The sequence below is a fragment of the Nicotiana attenuata genome, chromosome 6, assembly GCF_001879085.1.
Source record: "Nicotiana attenuata strain UT chromosome 6, NIATTr2, whole genome shotgun sequence".
Classification (NCBI taxonomy): Eukaryota; Viridiplantae; Streptophyta; class Magnoliopsida; order Solanales; family Solanaceae; genus Nicotiana; species Nicotiana attenuata.
Window position 1 is genome coordinate 57661727 of NC_031994.1, and position 13088 is coordinate 57674814.

Sequence of the window (13088 nt, forward strand, 5' to 3'; positions counted from 1 at the left end):
TATATATATATATGTATATTTTTTTGGATTAGGCCGTACTTCCTCGGCATAATTCGTGCATAACAATACTTGGAGCGCAATTATATTTGATGTCGTTTTATTGGCATGAGAAGTTAGATGGTTAAATGATGGAAAAACTGGTTTGGGATTTATTATCGGTGAAAAAATTGTTTATTTTTTTCTTGTTATTGAGTTTTCATTATCATTATTTAGCCCATGCTTATTTAAAATTTCGATATTTTATTGTTAGCCCATAGTAAGTGTCGAAGTCGACCCCTCGTTGCCACTTCTTTGAGGTTAAACTAGATACTTACTGGGTACATGTTATTTATGTACTCACGCTACAATTCTACACTACTCGTGCAGGATCTGAGGCAGGTGCATCAGGTTATCATCCCGGTGTGCACTCCTGATTACCTCGAGACTTTGTGGTGAGCTGCCTTCCGAGCCCGTTCTATAGCACCCGAAGTCTTTCTTTTGCTTTTACTTTATGTCTATTTCACTTCAGACAGTAGTGTAGTATTATTTTGTATATTCTACTAGTAGCTCATACACTTGTGACACCAGGTCTTGGAGATTATGCTACTAGACACATGATGATTTTTGGTTATTTACTCATTTCAATTACTCTCGTAAATTTTTTTATCTCTCATTTATTTAAATTCTCTCTTCTTATTTATTTACTAATTAAAAATCAACTACTTCTAAATTGTTAAAAGAAACATTCATGTGGTTAGTTCACTATCGACTTGTCTAGCGGTAACGTTGGGCGCCATCACGGCGTATAGCAGAGATTGGGTCATGACAGCAGGTGGCTTGAGCTACGAAAGGACTATGATATTAAATTCCTTTATTATTCGGGTAAGGGGAATGTGGTCGCGGATGCCTTGAGCAGAAAGCTCTGGGTAGTTTGGTATTCATTTCAGCAGAGGAGAGGCCATTAGCTTAGGATATTCAGTCCTTGGCTAAAAGATTTGTGTGGTTGGATATTTCAGAGCCCAGCTGAGTTCTTGCAAGCATCGTTGCCAATCTTCACTATTGGAGCATATCAGGCTCGTCAGTTTGATGATCCGCACTTGTTAGTTCTTAGAGAGACGGTACTACAGGGTGGTGCCAAGGAGGTTATTATCAGCAATGATGGTGTTCTACGACTCCAAGGTCGTCTATGTGTTCCTAATGTTGATGGGCTAAGGGAAAGGACTCTAGAGGAGGCACACGGTTCTCGGTATTCTATTCATTTAGGTGCTACGAAGATGTATCGCGACCTGAGGCAACATTATTGGTGGTGACGAATGAAGAAGGACATAATTGAGTATGTTGTGAGGTGTCTAAATTTTTAGCAGGTTAAGTATGAGAAATAGAGGCCAGGTAGCCTACTCCAGCAGATGACTATACCTGAGTGGAAGTGGGAGCACATTACCATGGACTTCGTAGTTAGGTTGTCGCGGACCTTGCGAAAGTTGGACGCCGTGTGGGTCATTGTCGAAAAGTTGACCAAGTCGGCACACTTCATTCCGGTTGTGACCACGTATAATTCAGAGAGGTTGGCCCAAATTTATATTCAGGAGATAGTTCGGTTGCATGGTGTGCCTGTTTCCATCATATCAGATAGAGGCCCTCAGTTTACTTCTCATTACCGGAGAGCAGTACAAAGTGAGTTGGGGACCTGTGTAGAGCTTAGCACGACCTTTCATCCACAGACCAATGGGCAGTCGGAGCGGACAATTCAGATCTTGGAGTATATGCTTAAAGCATGTGTGATTCACTTTGGAGGGCAGTGGGATTGATTCTTGCCTTTGGCTGAGTATTCTTAAAACAAAAGTTAGCAGTCTAGCATCAAGATAGCTCCATTTGAGGCTTTATATGGTCCGCGATGTCGTTAACCCATCGGATGGTTTGAGCCTGGTGAGGCTAAGTTATATGGTACTGATTTGGTGAGGGATGCCTTGGAAAAGGTAAAGTTGATTCAGGAGCGACTTCGCACAGCACAGTTCAGACAGAAGAGTTACGCGGATCAGAAGGCGCATGGTTTATCATTTATGGTGGGCAAGAAGGTTGTCATGAAAGTCTCGCCGATGTAGGGAATCATGAGGTTCGGGAAGAATGGCAAGTTGAGCCCAAGGTTTATAGGTCCATTTGAGGTGTTGAGACGAGTTGGGGAGGTTGCTTATGAGCTTGCTTTGCCTCCTAGTATATCAAAAGTTCATCCGATTTTAAATGTGTCTATGCTCCAAAGGTATCATTCCGGCATGTCACATTTGTTAGACTTCAGCACGGTTAAGCTACATGAGATTCATGGGTTATGAAGAGGAGACAGTTGCTACTGTTGACAAGCGGGTTCGCCAGTTGAGTTCCAAGAAGATTTCTGTGGTAAAAGTTCAGTGGAGGGGCCAACCAGTCGAGGAGGCAACTTGGGAGGCCGAGGAGGACAAGCGGAGCAGATATCCACACTTATTCAGCACTCCAAGTAAGATTCTAGACCCGTTCGAGGACGGACGTTTGTTTAAGAGGCGGAGAATGTATCCGACTGGTCGTTTTGCTTTCTAGATCCCAGTTCTCCTAAATAAGACTCCTCATATGTGCTTTTACTGTTTTATGACTTGCGGGAATGGTTAGTTCGGGATTTAGAAGGGTCGGGTTGAAATCGGAACACTTGGTTCCTTAGTTTGGCCTTAAAAGGCTAAGTTTGACTTCGGTCAACATTTTGAGTAAATGACTTGTGCAACAAATTTTATTGCGGGACTTAGCTTTATTTCCCTCATTTCCCACTTGGTCTTAGACGATTTTGAGAGCATTTTTAAGAGGGGTTCCATCAACATCAATATTTTCGAGTCGTTTGGCATCGAGTTGAGGGTTTAAAGCACAATTGTGGAACGGAAGTGAACTTGAGAACGAGGTAAGTCTCTTTTCTAACTTTGTAAGAGGGAACTCATCCCCTTGGGTGTGTTTTGTCGTAAATTACTGGTGTGGGGAGCTACGTACGCACTAGGTGACAAGAGTCTGTGCATAGCTATATTCCATGTGATGAACGGGTAGTCTTAGGTTTACACCATGCCTTGTTGACACCGTTATTTGATTATGCTTATTAATTGCCTTAAATAGAGCTGAGATTGAGAATTTCAAGATTTAAAGTTTCCAGTTTAGATTTCTTATTTTTGGAAAGAATTGAAGGATATTATGATAACTTTGAGAAACCTATGTTCACTCGCGTCGCAAGTATTTTTTGCGAGCGAGGTAAATTCCACTACTCTCATGAGAGCGGGTCGTTCGCCTCGGCAGGTTAATAGATGCATCTATGGTTCGTGCCGTTCGACCCTCGGCAGTGCACACATTATATGTATATGTGTTTTGGATTCGGCTGTACGCCCTTGGCATAATTCCTGCATAATAATACTTGGAGCCCAATATATTGATATCGTTTAATTGTCTTGAGAGGTTAAATGGTTAAATGATGGAAAAATTATTTTGGGATTTACTATCGGTGAAAGAATTATTTATTTATTTCTTGTTATTGTGTTTTCGTTATCATTATTTAATGCTTATTTAATATTTCGATATAAGCACTTACCTAAGTTTCAAATTTTTCAAAATAAAATAGGAGGATAGGCAAAAATCTCAATTTCAATTAAAAGAATAAGTTGAATGAAAAGTATTTTATTTTAGCCCATAGTAAGTGTTGAAGTCGACAACTCATCACTACTTCTTCGAGGTTAAACTAGATACTTATTGGGTACATATTGTTTATGTACTCACGCTACAATTCTGCACTATCCGTGCAGGATCTGAGGCAAGTGCATATGGTTATCATCCCCGCGCGCACTCCTGATTACCTCGAAACTTTGCGGCGAGCCTCCTTCCGAGCCCGTTCTGCAGCACCCGGAGTCTTTCTTTTTACTTTTACTTTCTGTCTATTTCACTTCAGACAGTAGTGTAGTATTTTTGTATATTCTACTAGTAGTTCATACACTTGTGACACCAGGCCTTAGAGATTATGCTAGTGGTCACTTAGTATTTTTGATTAATTACTTCATCTCATTTGCTTTTAAAACTGTCTATTCTCATGTTATTTAATTTTTCACTTCTTATTTATCCAATAACTAAAAATCAACCATTTCTAAATTGTTAAAAGAAATAATCACACGGTTAGTACACTATTGGCTTGCCTAGCGGTAACGTTGGGCGTCATCACGACCTATAGGAGAAATTGGATCATGACAGCTGAACTTGTTCAAACTGTTCTCTTTGGTATACAAGCATACTGGGCTCAGCTGTTTTCTCTACCCACAAAGCCATTGAAGATTATTGATTCATATTGCAGAAGCTATATATTGTCTGGTGTAAATGTGATTACAAAAAAAAAAAAAATGTAGTAGCTTGGGATAGAATGTGTGCACCTAAGTCCAGTGGGGGCCTAAATTTTATTAACTTACATCTATGGAATAATAAAACTTTAGCTAAAATATGATGGGATTTAGCAAACAAACAGGAAAGATTATGGATATGGTGAATTAATGCATACTATATCAAAGATCAACAGTTTCAGAATGTAGCAGTGCCTCAACAAGCAAGTTGGGTGATTAGACAGATCCTGAGTGCAAGAGCATTATTGAATCATGTGCATTATATTGATCACCCAAGAAAGATCATGGTGAGGAGTTTTTACTTACATCCATTGGGGGATAGACCACGGGTCAGTTGGAAGTGTTTGGTTTTTCAAAATTATGCCAGGCCCAAATCAATATTTACTATGTGGCTACAACTACATAAAAGACTGCTGACTACAAATAGGTTGCTGCAGTAGGTATTAGCTGTGGACACAAGGTGATCGTTATGCCAAGACGATGATGAGAATAGAGAGCACATGTGTATTAAATGCAGATTGCCCAGGGAGTTGTGAAAAATACTCCTGCAATGGATACAAAGACTAGGGATGGCAAACGATGCAGTGCGGTGTGGTTGCGGGGCAAATTCGCAAATATTTTAACCCGTCCCGCCCTGCCCTGCATACACTCGCCCCACACTTACACCCGCATCCAATCGCCCCGCATATTTTTTCTTCTTCATTTTTTCAGTTTTATTTCTTTTGAGCTTTTGGTTGGACTTTCTAATTTAATCAACCAAAAGATTGAAAGCTCTTTTGTTGCTCATATACTGAATTTGACCTAAAAAAAAAATACAAGTTCTCGCTGCTCATTTCAAAAAATGCAAATACCCCCTTAATGTAAGTATTTGAATTATTAATGTCTCTATTATTAAAAGCACTCTCTATAGACAAAAAAAATATTTTAAGTATGTATCTTTCAGAACTAACAAATAATTGAATTAGACATGTGATATTTAGACCAAGTTTTTCGTGAAGAAATGGTGTGTGTGTGTTTAATTTTAGTTTAAATAATATTAACTTAGATGAAACTTAATTGGAGCGTCACGGATAATGAGAATCCATATAATTGCCCCAAATTTTTGGGGTTGAGGTGTATTTGTTATAGTATTCCCAGTTAAGATTTCAGCAACAGTAGCTCAAAAATGATATAATTATAAGCGAAATAAGCCTTAGTTTATAAGAAAAAAGTCACTCAAATCAATATATTTCTCTATCAAAATGAATCACTTGCAAGTTATGGCTAATTTTGCACAGTTTTCACAGAATCTGAGTGTCTTGTAAATTTTACATAAAAATGGATTAAGGGATACAATTTTATAAAAAAGCCCCGCCCCGCGACCCGCAAAGATTTCTTTCTAAAGAAATTAAACTCACCCGCAAAGCTCAAACCTGCATCGCCCGCATAGGTTGAAACCCGCTCCGCCCTGCACCCATCCTGCCCCATTGCCATCCCTAACAAAGACAACACACACAGGTAGATAATTGCGAGCAATATGTGCCCTGAGCCATTCAATGTGCTAAGGGCAAATCACTAAAAGCGCAAATCTTTAGAATAGTGTAGATTTAGATAGTTCACTCCATTTGGATAGAAAGGAACTTGAGGCTGTTTGAAAAGAGAAGCAAAGGAAGTGATATTATTGCATGAGAGATAGCCTACATATGCAATTTACAAGCTACCACTGAGACTATTAATATGGTACAGAATTTTATGTCCCGATATAGATAAATTAGAGTAGGCTTTGTTATATTTTTTAGATATCCTGCTGAGTTTATAAGTTGGTTATGGTTATGTAGGAACCTAACATTTCGGTGATTAGTACAAAATGGTTAGTTACCAAAAAAAAAAAAAAAAAGTAGGAACCTAACATTTGGCCATTTATTATTACGTCATTTAATAAATTTTATAAATAGTGTATAGCATAATTCTCTTTACGAGAATTTTGAAATATACAATATGCATATGTGACATATGATTTGTATACGTTCTAACTTAAAAAAATTTATAAATGAATGTAACATTATGAATCGCACTTAATATGACTTATAAATCGCAATTGTCTTTAGAACACCATTGTCAAATGTTACTTATAAAACGGATTCGGCCCAATGCAACATGCTTCTCCTTTCCGGCCACGCTCTTTTACCAATAAGAAGAATCAATTTTGGCGTGCCCGTTCAGCGGCTCAATTCATTCCATAATGATTGGATTCTGACTCCGCCGGCTCTTTCGCTTCATATTAAGGAATGTTTGTTCCATCCAATTGGTCCCCGATCTATTCATTTTCAGCTATAAGCCCTAGCTTCCCCTGCCGGCCCCCCTCTCTCTCTCTCTCTCTTTTGTCCTGAATCCAGGTAAATATCGTGCTTTTGGTTTTCTGTGATCTTAATTACTATTGGGTATGTGGAATTTCAAGCATCATTCAACTATTTCTTTCTGATTTACTCATGATTAAGAGAATGTTTTTTTTTTCTGGGTTTTATCTCGGAAAGATGTTTCTTTTGGATCACGATTGTCTTGATGTATAATTGTACATGAGAATTGTTTTTATCTTGATACCCCTGCTTTGGAATTGAGAGTATAGTGGCAGTAGCAGCAATAAAACTTGAGGGGAAAAAATGAAGTTCAAATGCTGAGTTCTCAAGATTAATTGATAACCAGCTTAAAGGACTTTCAAGCAAGTTACTTTTTAGAGTTGAATGCATTTTGACTCCTTTTCTGATGGAAGAAGAAAAAATCTTTTGGGTGGTATACTTATGCCAATAGAAAGGGATGTGACTTGTGAGTCTGCTATGATGGAAAAGAGAGTGCTTAATTAATATGCTTGTTTGATATTATAAGCTTAATAATGATGTACGGAGTATATAACAACAACAAGAAACCCAGTGTAATCCCATAAGTGGGGTCTGAGAAGGGTAGTGTGTACGCACCTTACCCCTACCTTGAGAAGTTAATAATGATGTATATACACTTCAAAAATAATGCTGAAACATGTATCTATTCCATATAACTTGCTGCATTAACTTTTCTCGAGTGCGTTCAATCTACAACTTACTGTTCAAATTTACGGATGATCGCTTGGCGCACAAAATAACTAGGGATCGCTATCTACTGATTCTTTCCTTATTCTTCTTGTTGACATCTCAAACGGTGTAATAATGAGGCTTCAAATATGCACTACTGTGTGCAATGCTAGTGAATCTTTAACCACCACTTTGATATATGGCAGCCTTGAGAGTTACCCGATAATTCACTCTCAAATCTAATGCTGCAGTTTTACTTATTAGTATTTCATTCAAACAGTTAGCTCACTATATTACATGTTGAAACAGATGGAGCAACATGAGGATTCCAAGTCTGAAATAAAGCAATTGCTGGGAGCAAAATGTAATGGCAACGGTAAGCGAGCTCAGTCTTGTTGCAATCCAATTTGCTCATTCTCAGAGCAAGAGCATAGTATGTTGGGTTCAAGACAAAGGTCAAAGTCGACTATGAAACTTTGTGGGCTCATAATCTTTTATGTAATAGTCATGGCAGTGGAGACCATAGGAGGGGTGAAAGCCCACAGCCTCGCGGTTCTAACTGATGCAGCTCACTTGCTCAGTGATGTTGTTGGATTTTCTATTTCTCTTTTTGCTGTTTGGGTGTCCGGCTGGGATGCGACAAAAGAACACTCTTTCGGGTACCACCGTCTTGAAGTTTTAGGAGCCCTTCTATCTGTACAGCTAATATGGCTTGTCTCTGGTCTGCTGATTTATGAAGCAATTCAGAGAATGTTTCATCCACAAGCCAAAGTGAACGGGAAGCTTATGTTTGCTATTGCTGCATTTGGTCTCATAATTAACTTCGTCTCAGTTTTGTGGCTTGGCCATGATCATTCTCTCCATTGCCATTCATATAATCCTTGCAAGGATCATGATCATGATCACGATCACGAAATGCAAGAATTGCATCCAAGAAATGAAGAAGAGAGCTTGAAACTGGTATCAGCAGCCTCTAGTTGCAGCAAACCAACGAACATAAATATCGAAGGGGCTTACCTGCATGTTATATCTGATTTGATACAATCAGTTGGGGTGATGATTGCTGGAGCTATTATGTGGTTCAAACCAGAATGGTTGGTGGTTGATCTTCTCTGTACTATTTTTTTCTCGATCTTTGCTCTTAGTACTACCATACCCATGCTTAGAATTATCTTCTCCTTATTGATGGAGAAGACACCAGAGGAAGTTGATATTGTTAAACTCGAGAATGGCCTTAAATCTTTAGTAGGACTTCAGGAAGTTCATGACCTGCATGTTTGGGCCATCACTGTAGGGAAAATTGTTTTGTCCTGTCATGTTGTACTTGAGCCTGGAGTCGACCAATATGAAATTATTCAGAAGGTTAGGGAATATTGTGACAGCACATACAGAATTCATCATGTAACCATACAAGTTGAACCGTCTTCATAGTAGATGTATATATTGCTTACTTCATCTCTTTCTTTCTTTATCTCTCTTGTTGAGTTTAAGTTTATCGCATTGATCTGTCATCACTATCCTCTTACTGTTTCATTGATAGCATAATTGATTTAGTCTATCTTTGGCTAGGGAGATAATTGTCAACACAAACTGAGAATTTAGACACTCTGTTACACAATTTTCTACGGATTTACCTTATGTCCATGGACACTGTGATGATATTTTTACTCTCTAGTGTAATTTCACCAACTATAGAAGGTTACTTGTCTGGTTATTTGATGATACTAAATTGACTTATTATGGTTAATTATATGCAATGACCTTTTAATGATACAATAGTGTATGAAACATTTAAACAGTTCGGTTAAACTCATTATCTACTACTCATATACAAATGATACGATAGTAAGTTTTTCGCGTTTCCAAAGGGACAAGAGACTGACAACTGCAAGAAGTTTATTTTTTCCTTCTGTCTTCTATTTTAAGGAAGATCTTTGAAAATAATGGCATCGGCTCAATGAATTGGGTTAAGAACAATGAGGTCTTAAGGTTCAAATCCTACCGAAGGTAGAAACACTAGGTGATTTCTTCCTATTTGTCCAAGCTTTGGTAGATAGAGTTACTACCGTACTTGTGCTGGTGAGAGATAGCAGGTACCCTATGAAATTAGTCGAGATGCGCGTAAGCTGGCTCTGGCTCTGACATCATGGTTATCAAAAAGAGAATCTGTGAAAACGATAAGGAAGATCACTGAAAATGCCCATGTTCTTCTTTAGACAGTTTTATGCTTGTCCCATTAGGCACTAATCACCAACTGGATTCGCAACTTGTGCCATTTCCAATTTTGAGAGGCCGCCTTTAACGAAGCCGTCAACCATCCACAACGTGACTTCGTGCACTCCATTTCCATTATACGGAAAAGGGATATTTTTGTTCCTTTCCAAGTTGCAAGAAAACAACTAAAGAAACAGATGAAGACAGCCACAAGAATCGAAGTGCAAAGCATGTCTGTCACCTAATCAAGACAAAGTGAAAAAAAATGAATTGGGAATAATCACTGAATTCAAACGTTTTTTATTAGCGGATTGCGTGATATGTTTGCATCAAAGGGTTAATTTATATAAACTTTCAAGTGATTAGGCTTTTTCCAGGTTATCCATTCTCGACAATTTTGTCATGCATTCCATTAATATCTTATAAAGGTTAAGGGGGTGCTTCTATTTTTCTCATTTCCCTAATTAGGAACCTTCTGTCTATCAAAATCATTCAAATCTGGAGAAAAAAAAAGAGAGCCTCAAATCTATTAAGAAATTCCTTGGAGATGAAATAGGTCAAACCAACAAAATAATGAGAAGGGACAGAAAGGTTAGAGGGGAACCAGTTTAGTTGGGGACTTCGAATGAAAATACCTTTCACGTTGTGCATGAAAAACTTGTAAGTACATGTAGTCGACTAAACATAACTTTCCCAGCACTTCTTTCTTCTCCTTTTTCTCTTCTGTCTGTAAATCTGGACTCGCAATATCACCCTCTAAGCATCTCTATAATGTTATTCATATTCAACTTAGTCCCGGAAAACCATTTGTTTGCGAAAGAGAAGACAAATTCATAAGAAACACTAACAGAATTGCAGACTACTTTATTAACAGAACACGAGGAAACTTGCCACAAAATAAAATGCTGCAATTGAATTAACAAGTCCTGTGTTCCAAGTCCTGGAAGATCAGAGTTATTTTGGTCTTGCGAACAGTACCAGTATTCCTTTTTTTTTAAGTAAACAGTTAAACTGTGTATCATGTGAAGTACAGATCGTCCTAAACCAATAGATAATGAACATGCACAAGCTCTCCTCTTAAATGAATCAAGAAAGTAATCTACAAGCCTGAAAAGGAGAAGAAAATAGAAGAGAAGAAAAGAAAGAAGGGGAAAAAACAAAAAAAGTTTATGCCTTGCTACAAATTCTATTTCTTTTTGAAACACCAACTCAAGTTGAACAGCAGCCTCTCTTCACATTTGCAGAGTTATCACTGACGTTGATTGTTGTACCCTGACCAGGAAGTGCAGTGCTCGCGGCTGCTTCCTGGGCTGCCAATGCCTTCTTGCTTATGATATGGTAAATATCTGTCAATATAGTCTGAAAAGCCTTGTCAACATTAAGAGCTTCCAATGCTGAGGTCTCAAGAAATGAAAGTCCTTCCTTCTCAGCTAAAGCTTGACCATCCTGCTCAGAGACTGCTCTAAGATGTTTAAGGTCAGACTTGTTTCCTGCCAGTATGATTACAATGTTAGAGTCTGCATGGTCTCTCAATTCTCGTAGCCACCTCTGGACATTGTCAAATGTTTGCCTCTTTGTTATGTCATAGACGAGGAGTGCACCCACTGCTCCTCGATAGTAAGCACTGGTAATGGCTCGGTACCTTTCTTGTCCTGCAGTGTCCCATATCTGGGCCTTCACTGTTTTTCCCTCCACCTGCATCATTAAGTAGATAAATATATTACTCCGTGAGAGATGCCAAAAGACCAGTAACTTTGTACCATCCCCACATTTCCATGACTTAATAATGAGAAGAAATGGATCTTGTTGCTGGCGGAAAAAGCAATTTGCATCAGTTCCACAATAGGTGATAGGGGTTACAAAGTCGAAAATTTCAGTGTTAAGATCTTTTGTCCAAAAGGACATGATAAACGCCATTAAACATTCCAATTCCCCATCAGAGATAGACATCTAGTTTTGCTGTTGAACATTTTCATTTTAACAGAGAGCAGTATTGTGTACGGCGACACATAATTGTTAAAGGTGTCATGCCAAGTAATAAGCATTCCTACTTTATTCTCGGAAGCACATTAGTTAGCTTCAAACAGATGAATCCATAACCAAGGCGATTAGACATAAATCACAAGTACCAAAATTTCCTCACTCCTAACAAGAATATGTCTATACAATTACAAAAGGTCTAGCTGCTTCTATGTACGTGCATCTTGTGCATACGTGAAGATATGACTGAATCTGTACTCTGTAGACTATCAAAGAATCGAATTTCTTCGCTTTCATTCAGTAGATGATGATCATGTCTGAGGTGTTTGTTTTTGTTTACAATGGATGACGAGATAAACTAACTATGATGAGTCATTTAGTCAAATGACGTATGACCATGGAAGCCGAATTCAAAATATGAAACAGAAAGCAATCGTCAGCACATACATGTGAACGTCAATCGCATTAAATTCTCAGTTTGAGATGAATAAATGCTCAAAATCAACAGCTCATGATTCAATAATTCCTATGACATTCACATCATAAAACACATAATTCCAATGGGCATACGCCATACAGTTAATCATTCAACAGTTTATCTTAGTGTTCATGTTTCACAAGAGCAATTAAAAAAACCAAAATTTACGATTTCAAGTTTTATGCACTAACGGTGTAAAAGATATTTACTCAATCAAGTCACTTAAGGATAATTGCAAACAACTCTATCTAATAGTATTGATTGGTAATCTAGAAAAAATTGTAAGTAACATAACAGGTTAAATCACACAGATGTTGTAAAAGATTCATTACATTGTCCGTGTATGTAACTTAAATGCAAAACTTAAAGGTTGAACCAATAGAAATTAGAAAATCACTGTACGCGAAGCTCAAAAGAAATGAGTAGAATATAAACACATCATGATTCATGAGATTGATACAGACCTGAAGAGTTCTGGTGGCGAACTCAACTCCGATAGTGGACTTCGACTCCAAACAGAATTCATTTCTCGTGAACCTAGATAAAATATTTGATTTTCCTACTCCAGAATCCCCAATCAACACGATCTTAAACAAATAATCGTACTCGTGATCCACTCTATTCGCCATCACTTATGACTTATAATATCTTCTCTCCCAAAACCTACACAAAACGAGTAAATTTTTTCAGATCGGCATCAACACTCTCGATCTAATCGGATCCGATTTAAACCCTAACTGCAACATAAGACATAAACAGAGGCTATTTTCAAATATCTATTAACATATCCTGATCTTCAAATTTTTATAAGTATGCAAATGAAAAGCTTACCGAAAAAGGAGCGGTCGGAACGGCGTCGTTCTGAGAAGAATCCGGAGGCGATTGAGGAAGAAAATGGATGAATGAGCAGAGATAACAATGGGGAAATAGTTGGCGTTTTGAAACGGCCAATGTGCGCACTACGACTCTTTACTCACATTTCCGTTCATTTTTTCCCCCAATAAATACTCC

The 13088-nt window shown here is 38.1% G+C and overlaps 2 protein-coding genes across 2 annotated transcripts; one reads left to right on the forward strand and one right to left on the reverse strand.

The window, feature by feature from the left end:
• On the forward strand, window positions 6427-8876 carry LOC109227042 (metal tolerance protein B). The gene is made up of 2 exons (XM_019392037.1): window positions 6427-6736; window positions 7715-8876. Exon 2 carries the CDS (start codon window positions 7715-7717, stop codon window positions 8834-8836), a length of 1122 nt encoding a protein of 373 aa, XP_019247582.1. The 5' UTR covers window positions 6427-6736; the 3' UTR covers window positions 8837-8876.
• On the reverse strand, window positions 10507-13065 carry LOC109227044 (ras-related protein Rab11A). Its single transcript, XM_019392038.1, has 3 exons — window positions 12909-13065; window positions 12542-12740; window positions 10507-11314 (listed from the first exon to the last, which is right to left on the reverse strand). Exons 2-3 carry the CDS (start codon window positions 12704-12706, stop codon window positions 10829-10831), a joined length of 651 nt encoding a protein of 216 aa, XP_019247583.1. The 5' UTR covers window positions 12707-12740; window positions 12909-13065; the 3' UTR covers window positions 10507-10828.